Source organism: Procambarus clarkii, chromosome 14, assembly GCF_040958095.1.
Source record: "Procambarus clarkii isolate CNS0578487 chromosome 14, FALCON_Pclarkii_2.0, whole genome shotgun sequence".
NCBI classification, from domain to species: domain Eukaryota; kingdom Metazoa; phylum Arthropoda; class Malacostraca; order Decapoda; family Cambaridae; genus Procambarus; species Procambarus clarkii.
Window position 1 is genome coordinate 37,949,861 of NC_091163.1, and position 16,493 is coordinate 37,966,353.

The 16,493-nt window shown below is 44.4% G+C and overlaps 1 protein-coding gene across 1 annotated transcript in view; it reads left to right on the plus strand.

The window, feature by feature from the left end:
• LRP1 (LDL receptor protein 1) overlaps nucleotides 1–16,493 on the plus strand; it is a 704,914-nt gene that overhangs the window by 369,775 nt on the left and 318,646 nt on the right. The window contains exons 30-35 of the mRNA XM_069324493.1: nucleotides 1,439–1,536; nucleotides 5,725–5,853; nucleotides 8,850–10,479; nucleotides 10,604–10,848; nucleotides 11,447–11,677; nucleotides 15,848–16,031. Of these exons, the coding sequence (XP_069180594.1) occupies nucleotides 1,439–1,536; nucleotides 5,725–5,853; nucleotides 8,850–10,479; nucleotides 10,604–10,848; nucleotides 11,447–11,677; nucleotides 15,848–16,031 (2,517 nt within the window). The remainder of the gene's footprint in view (nucleotides 1–1,438; nucleotides 1,537–5,724; nucleotides 5,854–8,849; nucleotides 10,480–10,603; nucleotides 10,849–11,446; nucleotides 11,678–15,847; nucleotides 16,032–16,493) is intronic.

Genomic DNA, 16,493 nt, shown 5'->3' on the forward strand with positions numbered 1-16,493 from the left:
GGGGGAGGGGCAGATTTGGGGGCCTTGGGCCCCATTGGACCCCGCTTAGGTTTTTCTGCCCTCTGAGCGAGGCTTAATGTTGCAAGAAGTAGGGTTCTCTTTTTCCCCCTCTGCGTACGAATTGGATTTGGTGTCTGCCCTTCCCTGGGTTTGGTTCCGTGTACCCCCCTCCCCCCCAGGTGCGTCGATTCCATCTTTCCAGAGGTTTTCGGCTTACCACATCCTACCGTCTGTGGTGCGGGAAACCCTAGCGGCTTACCTCCTGTGTGACCCGGATTATGCCTCGCTTATGGATCCGTCTTCTTTTAGGTTTGGGCCGCCGTTCTCTTTTTGGGTCTGTTACGAGGTTCCAGAGTCATCCTGGCTGGCAAACTGTCCTGTGTTTGCTTTGGAGGCTTGGTATTCCATCTGTCATTCCCGCACGCTTGAGTGGCGCGAGGCTTTGATGGTGGTTCAGGTTTTCCTGGAGGCGACCTTGAGCACCTCAATGAGTGTTTGTTTGCCCCTGCCCTTCCTCGGGAAGTTGGTGTAGTGCAGCTCCATGTGCAGGTTCCCCCCCCCCTTTCGGCTGCGCAGGTTGCTGAGGACTTATGCGCCCGTGGCCTCTTGGCTTCGGCCTTGCGTTTCTTTCCCTCACTCATGCATTACATTGTGCTAAATAACAGACTCACACCAGGATTGACTGTTAATCCACTTGCTCATTATCTGTTGCTTATGAGGCCTTGCATCTTTAATCAAAGATTCATTCCCATTGTTTATTATATCATCCAGCTTAAAATTATACTTACTATTCGTGCAGATAACTAAAATATGTCCCTCCTCCTCCTCTTCACATTTGTGTCCCGTCAGGTCCACCAAGCTCTCCATAGTTAGATCTACCTTATGGGGGTTCGATTATCTCCCTTATATCCACATTTTGTGGATCGCATTTTGTAAATCTTACCTTCCCAGCCTTCAGCCAAGCTTCCCAATGTTGGTCACTACAGAGGCTGTAACTTCACAACTGCAAGTGTCATGCTCACACTTCTTCCACACTTTTCAGACTTCATGGTTGTGCTCTTCATAATGTCTCAAGATCTATTGATATTTCATGACTGATGTTGCCTGACTGTTCATGATTTTCATTGCCCTTCTGCAACAGTAATAATAAAATAATAATAATAAGTAATTACAATGTTAACAATGAAGGTGAAGGAAAAACACCAATACATGTGTAAGTATATTAAAACCAAATTTTTGGACACAACCTACATCCTTTATCAAGGTGCTGCAAACAATGAGAACATTGTTTACATTATCTTTAAAAAGTATGTAGGTTGCATTATAAAATTTGGTTTTAATACACTTACACATGTATTGGGGTTTTTCTTTCACTTTCATTCAAGTACTATGACATTGTAGTAAGTTTATGAACATTAACAATAAAAATGTTTTGCAGGGCCAATAAGTTCAATGGATCAGACATCCGGGACATCCAACGAACAATTACGCAACCATTTGATATCCAGGTCCTGCATCCAAGTCGGCAGCCAAGGGGTATGATAAGTGTCTTAATACTGGGTTAATTTAAATATATTTGTTTATGATATCCAGAGAGGAATGGCTTTGGGATGGTCTGAAGAGAAATGGAAATAATAGGAAAGAGTTCAGCTAGTCTGAGGAGGCCCAGTAGTTACATCTCAGTGTACATTGTACACAGAGTGTACATTGTACACTGAGTGTACAATGTGAAGTGCTGCTAGGTGATAGACACACTACATATGAGGTAATATCAACACACTTCTTAATATGTAATACACATGCTACATATTAGGTAATATCAGCACACTCCTTAATACGTAATATACACACTTCATATTAGGTAGCCAGACAGCTGAGTGGACAGCGCTTGGGATTCATAGTCCTAAAGTTCCGGGTTCGATCCCCGGGGAAGGCGGTAACAAATGGGCAACGTTTCTTTCCCCCTGATGCTCCAGGTCACCTAGCAGTAAATAGGTACCTGGGAGTTGGACAGCTGCTATGAGCTACTTCTTGGGGATGTGCAACAAAAAAGGAGGCCTGGTTGAGGACTGGGCCGTGGGAATGCTAAGCTCCTAAATCATCTCAAGATAAACTCAAGATGGTAATATCAGCATTCACCTTAATACGAAATATACACACTACGTATTAGGTAATATCAGCACACTCGTCAATACGTAATATGCAAACTACATACTCGGTAATATCACCACACACTCTTTAATATGTAATATACACACTTCATATTTGGTAATATCAGCATACTTCTTAATAAATAATATACATACTTCATATTAGATAATATGAGCACACTCTTTACTAGGTAATATATTCGTTACCTTGTTGTTGATTCATGCTTGGTTGTTGAAGAGATACACACTGTAGTTAACTCCAACCATCTTTATTGAGTAAGGTAATAATATATATATCCAGAGTACCGAGGTCCTACCCTGACTTAGGTCTCTGTTTGATACTTGTGCGGCCTACTTGACAACGGCCACTCTCGCACTATAGCAAATGATGTCATAGGTCTAACTGCTTCTGTGATTGGCTATACTCCAACCGTCTTACAATTTGAACAATTTGAAAGCTAACACCGCTCGGACACGCTACCAAATCGACATTCCCTGTCGACAAAACTTTGGCTAGCTAGATACAGTGATTCTGATAGGACCTCTGTGGCATATTTATCATAGGCCCTTCACATTCTTTGGAGACAAAGCCTAGATACTGGCATTATCCCTGACATACTAAAAACAGCAGAGATAGCACCACTCCATAAAGGAAGAAATAAGGCAGAGGCAAAAAAATTACAGACCGATAGCACTAACATTGCACATCATAAAAATCTTTGAGAGAGTGCTAAGAAGTAAGATCACAAAATACATGGAATCACAGCATCTCCATAACCCCAGACAACATAGTTTCAGGACAGGGCGCTCTTGCCTGTCACAGTTGCTGGACCTCTATCACATGGCATTAGATGCCATGGAAGACAAACAAAACGCTGATGTAATTTACACAGATCTCGCAAAAGCCTTCGACAAATATGACCATGGTGTTATTGAACATAAAATGCGTTCAAAAGGAATTACCGGAAAAATAGGCAGATGGATCAACAATTTCCTGACTAACAGAACCCAATGTGTAATAGTCAACAAAATAGAATCCGGTCCATCAGCGTGAAGAGCTCAGTCCCCCAGGGTACTGTGCTTACTCCAGGACTTTTTCTCATCCTCATATCGTACATAGACAAGGACACAATCTATAGCACTGTTTCATCCTTTGCAGATGACACTAGAATTTTCATGAGAGTAGACAACATAGAGGACATGGCAAACCTCCAATCAGATATAAATCAGGTCTTTCTATGGGCTACAGAAAATAATATGGTGTTTAATGAAGATAAGTTTCCGCTCATGCGCTACAGAAAAAATGAAAATATAAAAACAGAAACCACGTACAAAACTCAGTCAAATCATAACATAGAACGAAAAGGCAATGTAAAGGATTTGGGTGTACTCATGTCGGAAGACCTTACTTTTAAAGAACACAATAAAGTAGCCGTCACTACTGCAAAAAAAATGACAGGTTGGATAACAAGATCTTTTCAAATTAGAGATGCTTTACCAATGATGATACTCTTCAAGACGCTAGTGCTCTCTAGAGTGGAGTACTGCTGCACAATGACAGCCCCTTTCAAAGCTAGAGAAATTGCTGACCCGGAGAGCGTGCAGAGACCCTTTACTGCTAGAATCCACTCAGTAAAACATCTAAACTACTGGGACCGACTGCAGAGCCTAAATCTGTACTCTCTTGAGCACAGGTGGGAGAGATACATAATAATCTACACGTGGAAAATATTAGAGGGGCTGGTCCCAAACCTGCACACAGAAATAACATCACATGAGACCAGAAGGCATGGCAGGATGTGCAGAATACCCCTGTTGAAGAGCAGAGGTGCAACAGGTACTCTAAGAGAACTCTATCAACATCAGAGGCCCGAGACTGTTCAACACGCTTCCACTACACATAAGGGACATAACTGGCCGACCCCTCACAGTGTTCAAGAGAGAACTATCAACATCAGAGGCCCGAGACTGTTCAACACGCTTCCACTACACATAAGGGGCATAACTGGCTGACCCCTCACAGTGTTCAAGAGAGAACTATCAACATCAGAGGCCCGAGACTGTTCAACACGCTTCCACTACACATAAGGGACATAACTGGCCGACCCCTCACAGTGTTCAAGAGAGAACTATCAACATCAGAGGCCCGAGACTGTTCAACACGCTTCCACTACACATAAGGGGCATAACTGGCTGACCCCTCACAGTGTTCAAGAGAGAACTATCAACATCAGAGGCCCGAGACTGTTCAACACGCTTCCACTACACATAAGGGACATAACTGGCCGACCCCTCACAGTGTTCAAGAGAGAACTATCAACATCAGAGGCCCGAGACTGTTCAACACGCTTCCACTACACATAAGGGACATAACTGGCCGACCCCTCACAGTGTTCAAGAGAGAACTATCAACATCAGAGGCCCGAGACTGTTCAACACGCTTCCACTACACATAAGGGGCATAACTGGCTGACCCCTCACAGTGTTCAAGAGAGAACTATCAACATCAGAGGCCCGAGACTGTTCAACACGCTTCCACTACACATAAGGGACATAACTGGCCGACCCCTCACAGTGTTCAAGAGAGAACTATCAACATCAGAGGCCCGAGACTGTTCAACACGCTTCCACTACACATAAGGGACATAACTGGCCGACCCCTCACAGTGTTCAAGAGAGAACTGGATAAGCACCTCCAAAGGATACCGGATCAACCAGGCTGTGACTCATACGTCAGGCTGAGAGGAGCCGCGTCCAACAGCCTGGTTGACCAGTCCAGCAACCAGGAGGCCTGGTCGACGAATGGGCCGCGGGGACGCTAAGCCCCGTAAGCACCTCAAGGTAACCTCAAGGTAGGCCTAGCTGCCTTTGTGATTGGCTATACTCCAACCATCTTACAATTTGAAAGCTAACAAATACTAACTACAATACATATTAGATAATATAAACACACTACATAATAGGCAAAATACACACTATGTTAGGTAATACAGTATAAACATACTACATAATAGGCAATATACACACTATGTTAGATAATACAGTATAAACACACTACATAATAGGCAAAATACACACTATGTTAGATAATACAGTATAAACACACTACATAATAGGCAAAATACACACTATGTTAGGTAATACAGTATAAACATACTACATAATAAGCAATATATACAGACTATATGTTAGATAATACAGTATAAACACACTACATAATAGGCAATATATACAGACTATATGTTAGATAATACAGTATAAACACACTACATAATAGGCAATATATACAGACTATATGTTAGATAATACAGTATAAACACACTACATAATAGACAATATAAACAGTCTATGTTAGGTAATCTAAACACACTACATGAAGGAAATGAAGACACAACATAATCTGTACCACAGTATGAGTGCATGCATACTGTGGTACCTATTATGTGGTGTGCTTAAATGACCTATTATGTAGTAATTACCTCATACTTAGGTCATTACTACATAAGAGGTAATGTAGACATTTGTTAATACGTACATGCAGTGTTAAAACTGAGTGTAATGTTTTGTGTTGCAGATGCTGCCAACCCTTGTAAAGACAATAATGGTGGCTGTTCTCATCTATGTTTACTGAGCTTTAATGGCACGTACCAGTGCAACTGTCCACATATCATGAGTCTAGGCCCAGATAACAAGACTTGTTTGCGTAAGTGACACATCATTTTCTTTGTCTTGTATTATTTTTGTATTTAAAATTCATATGCCTGTTATATTTACCTTATAATTTTTAAAGGGATAATTTTCTGTGGGGAGCCCCCTATGGCTCCCCAGAGCTTACCGGGCTGATATGTATGTATTAGACCGTGGCATCAGTCCAATGGAGTTCCTGCCTACGGGGGAACCATGAGCCAGAATCTGGCCCCCCCCTCAGAGAGGCACGGGGAGCAATGGCCTATGGAAACCCCCGTGTATCTGGAAGCATTCCATGTCTGCTATCAACTGAGGTCAGTCACCCAGAAAGGTGGGTGTAACAAAACAAACCCCACATGGTAAAAATAGCTACTAAAATCTTCACAAATAGGCAAAACTCCCAAACTAAAACAAACAAACAAGCAAACCTCATTAACGCTGTTGCGCCGATTGTCTGTGCAGCCCCCCCCAACGTCTGTGCAGCCCCCCCCCCCAATGTCTGTGCAGCCCCCCCCCCAACGTCTGTGCAGCCCCCCCCTCAACGTCTGCTCCAGCATTCAGTTCCTCAGCTGATGCTGACAGTGGCGATCATCAACTCTGGCCTCTGACTCTTGCAGTTCTGTGCCTTGTGGGTATTTCTGCTGTGTGTGGTGCACAGGCCAGGAGTAATTCATCAGTCCTGGGGCTGCATGCACTTAGGGCCACCTTTGCTAAGCGCACTGTAAGTACTGCCCTTGCGACCAGTCCTGCCTCGAGGGGGAGTTACCTGTATCTCTTCTCTCGGTCCAGCTGTTGCTTTGGGTTCTTGCTCAGTTGGAGTCCTTCCGAAAGAGAGTAGTCCTCGTGGCCCTTTGGTGGCCGGCCCAGCTTTGTTTTCAGACGCTGCTTCATCGGTGTCAGAGCCCGGGGCGTTTCCCGCAGCTCCGCCACTCTTTCTGCAGGTCGGACCGGTCTGGTATGTGGCTAGTTCGGCGTTCTCCTTGGCTCTTTGCTTCTGGTCTTTTGACGCGATGGTGTATCACCATCTCTATGGTGATCAGGTGGCTTCGTTGATGGTGTCCCACCTGCGAGCTTCGTCTCTGCGACAGTATGACGTTTCCTGGCATTTCTATTTGCCATTTTCTTGCTCTTCGTAGGTTGTCTTCTCTTTCGCATCAGGTTGTCTTGTCCTTTCTTGGTTTTTCAGGACCGTTAATTGATGTTTCTTACTGTCGCCTCGTATCGTGTGGCACTGGCAGAGCCACTCTGGCTTGTGTTCGGGGTGGACGTCACATCCGCCCCGTTCCGTATGCTTTCTCATGGTTTCTTTCACCTCCGGCCTGCTCATGCACCGCCTGAGCCGTATTGGTCATTGATCAGGGTGCTCTTTAATCTTTCCTCTCCTCAGTTTGTGGTGGCCTCTTCAGTTCAAGATTGTTTTTCAAAGGCCATATTTTTGTTGGCATTGGCCTCTGCGAGTCGGGTCGAGGAGCTTCTGGCTCTCCTTCGGCGCAGGGGTTTCTGCTCTTTTGGTACTGGTGGTAGGTTTGTATGTTTGCAGCCTTCTCCGTCTTTCTGGCGACGGGCGAGACTGCTGCTTTCCGAGGGGGTCCTTGGGGTATTGATGGTTGGTTCGGCTGGGGGTGCGTCATGTGTTGTCTGGTTGCGGCTCTTCGCCATTACCTGCGTGCCGTGGCTGGGAATGTGCTTTGGGTTGATCTGGTTTCCCTTGTTTCCTGTTTCAGGGCTCAGGTCTCCCAGGTCGTCCGCAGGGTTCTTAAGTCTACCAGCCTGCCATGTATCATTGTGCCCGTGCTGTTCGGATGTTTGCAGCTATCGCTGCCTTGTTTGGTGATTTTTTGGGCTCATTTCGGGCACGGGGATTTGGGGGTCGCACAGGTTCCTGGTCGTCTTATTTTTTGAGTGTTTCTGTACCTTTGCGTTCTTGTGTTGTTTTGGGTTGCAGGTTGCTGCCTGTTGTCTCGACTTTGTGTTGCGGAGCTTGTGGCGGCTGCCTCTTGGGTCAGGCCTTTCTTTTCCTTCTTTTTGGGCATGTAGCTCCCGGGAGCCGTAGGGGCTCCCCACAGAAAACCTGCGTTGAATGTAATGAAACACCATTTTCTGGGTGAGCCCAGGAGGCTCTTTGGCAATCCTCCCTCCCACCAATCAGCGGTTTTTCGCGTTGGTTGAAGCTTAGCTTCCGAACTGGAGTGCTAGGCAGCCAACGTGGTGAGGTCCGGGGGCCCCCCCTCCATCTCTCGGGGAGGGGAGGGCTGCGCAGACGAGTGGCACGGCAGTAAAGTGTGATGTTTGCTTGTTTGCTTGTTTCCTTTTGATTGTAGGGAGTTTCTACCTCTTTGCTCTTTTTTTTTTTTTTAGTTTCTTACCATGTGGAGTTTGTTTTGTTATGCCTTCCTTTCTGGGTGCCTAACTCCGGTCGATGACAGATAAAGTTTTTAAAATCACTGCTGATTTTTTGAGACATAAAACATTTATGTGTCTAACATATTAAGGACATCAAATACAGTGTACTTTAAATTTACTGATTATGGGTAAATCCAAGCTTTACAATTTGTTTAGTGGCTTATACAATATCAAATGTGTTTACAGACTAAGTAACTACTGTAACGTGAGCTAATGTACAGTACAGTATAGTAAATTGCATAATTGACTAATATTATTTTTACTAGCATCATCTTTATTAAAATAATAATGTAGGCTTCCCATTGTTCATAATATTGTCAAGGTATAAATCTTTTTGTTAAAGGTTGCAGCTACAAAACATTATTATTTTATGTTCAGTAATGTACTTTAATGAATTACTAAAAAGTAAAGCGCATTAAAATCTGCAATGTACTCCACTATATTACCCTAAGTGACATTAGGTTTAGCTTTAGTCTATTATTTAGCATTTTATATTATTATACCTATTATATGGACAAGCAATTACAAAGTACTGTATATACAGTATTTGAAGGTAACAAATATTAACAAATATCTAACTGTTTATAATATTTGTATTTTATCTTTCAGGCAATGAAAAAGTTCTGCTTTTCTCCCGTCCAAATGAGATAAGAGGCGTCGATCTCAACAAACCAACTCATGACATCATCCCCCGCATATCACTTCCAAAAGTCCAACATGCTGCCCAGTTAGACTTTGAAGCCAAAACCAAGACGATCTTCTGGGCTGACTCCAATATGAATGAAGTGAAGAGAGGAAGTTTAACAGGCACCCCCATAGAGACTGTCATTGATACTGCTCTTCCAGCTCCCAGAGGTTTTGCAATTGATTGGCTTTCACACAACCTGTTTGTTACATCAAGTAGTAGCAAGAGCAAGCAGATCAATGTAGCAACAATAAATGGGGAGTTTTTGATGCCAGTCATAATGAATTTATCAGATCCATTATCTCTTGCTGTTGACCCATATGAGGGAAGAATATTCTGGTCAGACATTGGTGGTGATTTCCACACAGTGCACATGGCTTCCATGACTGGCAGCAACATGACTTTATTGTCTTCTCAGGAGAACAATGAGCATCTAGACCATCCTCGAAGCCTTACATATGATCCTTCAAGCCAGCGTCTTTACTGGGTTAATATTGGCTCTAACTCCATTCAGTATTTTGATTTAGTCAAAGAAACAACATTTGATCTACCAATATTTGGAAACTCTTCTAAGCCTGAGGCAATGACAGTATACATGGATTCTGTGTATTATTCAGATGGCTCCAATAACAGTATTTATAAAATGGACAAGACTACTGGTAGCAAGCATGAACTAGTGCGGTCTGGAATTGACAATTTCTTGTCCTTAAAAATTTATGATGAATCTATTCAAGATGGCAGTAATGCATGTTCTCAAGACAGCCGTCCATGTGCACATTTATGCTTGCCCAAGAACAGGGTCGAGCGCGAGTGTCGCTGTGCCATTGGTTATAAAGTAGATGAACGGGACCCAACAATCTGTGTTGCATTAGATGGCATCCTTATATATTCCACCAGTGCAGGTCTTAGTGGTCTTAGTGTAGATACACCTGTCACAGAAAAGGGAGAAAATTTAGAAACATTAACACCAATATCAGGAATTGGCACTGCAACAAGTTTAGATTTCCATGCTGCGCAAGATCTGCTGGTTTGGGCAGATGGGGATCAAGGAACCATTACCAGTATTCAGAGGGATGGTACAAACCGTCATGTAATAGTTGAAGGTGCTGATGTAATCCAAGGCATTGCTGTGGACTGGGTAGCAAACAACTTGTACTGGACTAATCCAAAAGCGGACGTTATCGAGATGTGCCGTCTGAATGGGTCAGACCACTTTGTTATTATAGCAAGTGGTTTAGAGAAACCAGGAGCAATTGCAATCCATCCTGGCTCAGGGTACATGTTTTGGGCAGACACTGGGGAGAAAGCAAGAATTGAACGGGCTAATTTGGACGGATCAAATAGAACAATTTTAGTCAACACATCACTTCAGTTCCCCGCAGATTTAGTAGTTGACTTTGAGGAAAGTCACTTATACTGGGTGGACAAGTGGGCGAAAACCCTGGAGAGAGTGAACTTGGACGGCAGTGAACGAAGAATCATTTTGCACAGCAGCGTACTACAGCTACCGGTTGCTACTTATGTCTTCAACAGTAACATCTACTGGGCTGATATGTAAGAAAATTAACTTAAGAAATTTTAATATTACTGTATTACTGTATCGTTAAATAATGATTTATGATTGAATGCTGGAGTGAACCAAAATTTGTTTTACAGTTCGTAATATTGCTTTTTCCAGGGTTTATGGAGGAGGCTCAGTGAGAAGTGTGTCTATGCTAGATCTAACCAGGATGTCAACTCTGAGGTCTGGACTTGGTGACACAGTTAAAGATATTATCATAATGGGTAATGATGTCCAGATAGGAATCAATCCCTGTGCAGACAATAATGGCGGATGTTCGGAAATTTGCCTCTTCACTGGAGTCCGGGCTCGGTGTCAGTGTTACCACGCACGTGTAGCTAAGGATGGAAAATCCTGTGTGGGTAAGTCACATGATGCTTTAATCATTATCACAGCATCTGGGGAAAGTTATTGTGCTCTAATCAAATTGATATTTTACCACCTGATCATTTCTGCCTGACATAACGTAGGAACACCCTACCTTGAACTGGTTCCGAGGATCAATATCCCTGCAACCCAGTCTCTAACCAGGCCTCCTAGTTTGTGGGCTGGTCAGCCAGGTTATTAGATACTGCTGCTCACAATCTAATTACAACCTGGTTGATCAAGTGTTCTTTGGAGGTGTTTGTCAGTAATGCTGAATGAAGTCAGCATTCAATGCTTGATTTTTAACAGATAGTTTATTTAAATAATGTAATATTTGCAAAAATGTAGCAAAAGATGAGTTGGTTCAGTTTAATTATTAAGATTCTTTTCACTGTTTAACAAATTGGCATTGATAGTGTATTAAGACAGTGTATTAAGACAAAGTAATTATTTTATATATGAGAAGATATTAAAGCTATATGATTGCATCAGACCTGAACTCCTCAGGCTGGAGTTCAAGTCCCATTTTATGGTTTCAGTAATTTCTGTAATATCACATACGTGTGATGTCATTGTACTTTATGTATATTTCAGATCACGAGGCATTTCTAATGTTCTCCAGCATCAATAGCATAGAGAGCATTCATATGTTTGATGAAAACAATCAAAATACCCCTTTAAAGAAGATCACTTCTGACTTTATGAAAAATGCCATCAGTCTAACATTTGATTATGCCAGCAAACGCTTGTACTACTCGGACATACAGAGAGGAAGCATCAACACTGTTCATTTTAATGGATCCAACCATGCAATATTAGTAGAAAGTAAGTTGAAAGTTGATGATTTTTTAGCACTCAGCCTAACATTGGTTTTCAGGTGGGTATTTGTTCTTTGAGCCTTTTATTATTATCAAATAATTTTTTTTTATAATTTCCTAAATTTCTTGAACAATTCATATATGTTAACTTCTCATTTGGTAGAAAGTGTTCTTTCATTACACTTAAAATAAACTAACAAAGTAATTTTAAGTTATAGCCAAAATACTGTGTATTAGTAGCTTTCTGTGGAGAGCCCCTCCGGCTTCCCAGATTTATATCGGGCTGATGTGTGTGTATATATTAGACAGTGGCAACAGTCGATTGATGGCATTCTAGGCCTACTGGGGACCAGCGCCAGAACCATCTACCAGGTCTGGCACCCAGAAAGGTAGGAATCCAAAAACAAACTTCAGCTGGTTAAACATTGCAAATCGAAAGCCGAGGGGGGTCCCTGACCTCCTGCACTGGCTACCCAACCCCTGTTCTGAGGCTGTGTTGGGTGGCGGTCGATTGACTCGGGCTCTGATCTTCGAGCAGTGCTGTGCCTTTTGGTGTGGGGCTGCAGTGTGGCGGTGTGTGAGCCAGATGTAATTCCAGAAGTACTGGGGCTGCATGCGCCTAGGGTTCCCTTCCCTAGGTGCCCTGTAAGTACTGCCCTGGCAGTTTTAGGTTACCTTCCACAAACTGTTCAGAGGCTACCTCTGCAGGGTTCTTTTGCTGTTTGGTGATTGCCCACCCTTGGGGTCAGCTGAGGTTTTCTGTGGGGAGCCCCTACAGCTCCCTGGAGCTTATTGGGCTAATGTATGTTATATTAGACCGGGACATTAGCTAAGGAGTTCAGACCTACCAGGAACCAACGCCAGAACCTGGCCCTTTCAGAGAGGTTTCAGGGAGCAATGGCCCTGGAAATCCCCCCTTGTGGTTGGGGTTTTCCTTATCTGCCATCGACCGGGGTTAGCACCCAGAAAGGTAGGCATAACAAAACAAACCCCACATGGTAAAAAACTAAAACAAAAAACCGAACAGAGAGGTAGAAACTCCCTACAATCCCAAGGAAACAAGCAAATAAGCAAACATCACACTTTACTGCCGCACCGATCGTCCGCGCAGCCCTCCCCGCCCCAAGAGGGGGAGGGGGGCCCCCAGACCTACCGCACCGGCTGCCTAGCATTAGTTCGTAAGCTAATGTCAACTGGATAGATGCTTCTCTGGCCTCAGTTTCCTAGGCGGTGTTTGCCTTGTGTGGCATTCCCTGCAGTGTGTTGTGTTGTGTGGTGGCCATGAGTACCTCATCAGTACCAGGGCTGCATGCGCTTTGTGGCTGACTTCCCTAAGCGCCCTGTGAATACTGCCCCTGTGTGACAGGGTTATCTTCCCTGGGGCGTTCAGGAACTATTCCCGTAGAGGTTCTTGCTGCTCAGCATTTGCCTCGCCCTTGGGGCCAGCTGGGGCTTGGGGCCCTTGTTTGGCCCTGGGAAGGGACTGGTATTGTGCTGGTTAGGGTGTCAAGGTGTTGCACGACCTGCCACCTAAGCGGCGACCAGTTCCTGTTGCCTCTGGAAACAGTGTACTTTTGCGGGGTTTTTCTTTTGTTTTTATTTTCATGCCTGGTGGGGGTCTGCCTAGTGTGGCTATAGTTCCACTGGTAGTGTTTGGTGGCCCTCTACTAGGCCCCCGTGATTGTACACATCGCAGGGGTTTTCAGTGTTGTCCTCTACCCCCTTGTTATTTTTGGGTGTTTAACTGGTTAGCAACACCTTGCCCGGGCTTCCCGTAGTTGTTACCCCTACAGGCCCTGGAAACCCCTGTCAGGGCTCGGTGGACCATTGAATGTGTCTTCCGGGTTCCAACCCGTCTTGTACGAGATCGTTGGTTGCTGTGCCCTTGTCTCTGGGTGACAGTTGCCACTTTTACCTCTGTCAGGCTGCCTGTTGGGTCACTGACACCTTGACCCGGAGTCTTGCGAGAGAGATTCTCTGCTTGTTCTCCAGTACTCTCCTGATGTTATTATTGTTCAGAGTACAGGCGGCATCCGTGTTGCAAGCTAGGTTAGGTTGCTGCAACACGCTAGGTTGGTTTCCCACTCGGATGCCCCGGGGCCGCCCCGTTTTGGTTTGGTACTGTTCGCCCCTTTCCCTCCCTGTTCCCGGCTCCGGACCGTCTGCAGGTTTCAGGGTCAGGGCTGGGTTTAGTTGGGGCTGAGACTCGGGCGGTTTTGGGGTCTGCCCCGTTTGGGTTGGGGACAGAGGTTTTCGAGCCGATTCCTCCTGCCAAGGCTTCTGGGTCTTACCAGCGGCCCTTTCTTGGTGTTTTTTCCATGGACTCTTCCTTTTCTTTAAGGGCGGAGGGCTTGGAGGACGGCTCTGCCCCGGGGCCTCTGTTGCTGGTTCCCGGGGCTGTAAGGGATGCCTGCTAGCAGCTCTGGGGCGGTTTGCCCCTGCCTGGGTTTTTTCCTTCTGGGCAGAGTTTTTTGCCTATCCAGTCTGCTTGCTTCCCACTTTTGCTGGCGTGTTTTTGTATCTCTTGCGTCAGTCACAACCCTCTGTTCTGGTGGCTATTTTCTTCTGCCGGTTTCCCGGCGTGGCCACCAGGGCGGCATTGCGGTTTGTTTACATACGCCTGGGTGTGCGAGCAAGCGTCTTGGGTAAGTTTTCACGTTTTTTCAGGGGTTTTATTCTCCTGTTATCGTTTCTTTGCTTTTCTGGTATTTTCTGCCCGTTTCCTGTTCCTCTGGGAATGTTTGGGTGTTGATTTTACACCGGATTTTCCATTTTGTCTGTTTTGGGTCTGGGCCCTTGGGTTTGGGCTCAGTGTCCCTGGCTGGTATGCTTGCTTCCACACCTTGTCCCTCGGTTTTCGGTCTGCTTTGACCGTTTCCCAGGGGGTTCTGTCTGGGGGCTGTGCTTTGCTTTTCTGTGGTGTATCTCCGCCGGCAAATGTGGTGGTTTGGGCTCCCCCTGGTTCGATTCCAGGTTCCTTTGGGTTCTTTGGTTTCGTTCTGGAGGTTTCTTCCTCTTGGGCCCCCTTTGGGGGGTTCAGGATTTCCTCGTGTGTGACCCAGTTCTGCCTTCTGGGGTTCCGGGGTCTTCCTGGCTTGCAGACTGATCTTTTTGGGTCTTGGCACATGTTGTGGTTGTGCTGGGACTTTGGGGTTTTGTTGTTGAGGTGGGTCTTTTGATGCAGTTTTGTGTTTTCTTCGCCTGGCCGGCGTGGTGCTCTCTGCCCACTGATCGTCGACTTGTAATTTTATTTTCACGTGTATGTGTGTGTACGCATGTGCATGTACATGTGTACACTGTGTGTGTGTGTAATTACCTAAGTGTAGTTACAGGATGAGAGCTACGCTCGTGGTGTCCCGTCTTCCCAGCACTCTTTGTCATATAACAGCTTTGAAACTACTGACGGTTTTGGCCTCCACCACCTTCTCACTTAACTTGTTCCAACCGTCTACCACTCTGGTTGCGAAAGTGAATTTTCTTATGTTTCTCCGGCAGCTTTGTTTCGTTAGTTTAAATCTATGACCTCTTGTTCTTGAAGTTCCGGGTCTCAGGAATTCTTCCCTATCAATTTTATCGATTCCTGTTACTATTTTGTACGTAGTGATCATATCACCTCTTTTTCTTCTCTCTTCAAGTTTTTGCATATTTAATGCCTCTAACCTCTCCTCATAGCTCTTGTCCTTCAGTTCTGGGAGCCACTTAGTGGCATGTCTTTGCACCTTTTCCAGTTTGTTGATGTGCTTCTTAAGATATGGGCACCATAAAACCGCTGCATGTTCCAGCTTTGGTCTAACAAAAGTCATGAACAATTTCCTTAGTATTTCTCCATCCATGTATTTAAAAGCAATTCTGAATATTTTGTGCCAGCTACATAATGAATAGTACAAAATGTGAACTTTTCCTGGTTGCAATAGTCCATATTTGTACTTTGCACTGTTGGCTGCTATGTGTACTATCATTTTCAGATGACAAATTGATCTCTCTGAACATTCTCTAATGCATATATCCACAACTCTATTTAGTGTATACCATTACTCACGAGATACATTTATTAAGTACTGTACTCAAAGATTGTGGGGATTACCACTCAAAATGTTAAGTAGATGAATTCAACTTTATATTAAAACTAATTTTCTCCTTTATAAATGTTTTAAGGTTTTCAATTATCTGATTACAGAACAAGGTGCAGTTGAAGGTCTGGCATTTGAGGAGAAGGAGCGAGACCTATATTGGACTTGTCAATCTGATGCCACTATTAACCGGATGAGTGTGGATCCATCTCGCACGAAAAGGGTGGAAAAGATCGTTCATCTGAGTGCGGCGGATAAACCTCGAGGCATTGTTGTCGACAGCTGTGACTTGTGGGTATTTGAAGCAAATTGAATTTAATAACAATACAGCATTAGTTGATGTTTTTGTTGGTATATAGAGTATGAGAGCTCAGAATGAGGGGTAAAATACCTTAAAGTAATTATTGGAGAAGAAAGCCTACACTAGTATTGCTATATAACACGTGGAAGGGTCAAGAGAATAGTATAAGAGGTGGGATGTGAGTATAGGGCAAAAGGATAGTACCCCAACTATTTGAACCATTGGGAACTGAACACCAACCTGCAACATTCCAGGCGATTCCTGAAAACCAGCATTTAATGTAATTGAACGCCTCTTTCTGGCAAGTTCTTCGGTGACTCCTTGTTGCCACGGCCTCTATAGCTATATCCAGTTTGATTAACCCTTATACTGCGCATGGCATATATATACGCCATGAGTAACATGTCCCACGGTGCGCATGGCATATATATGCGCCATAGGATGCCAGGCAC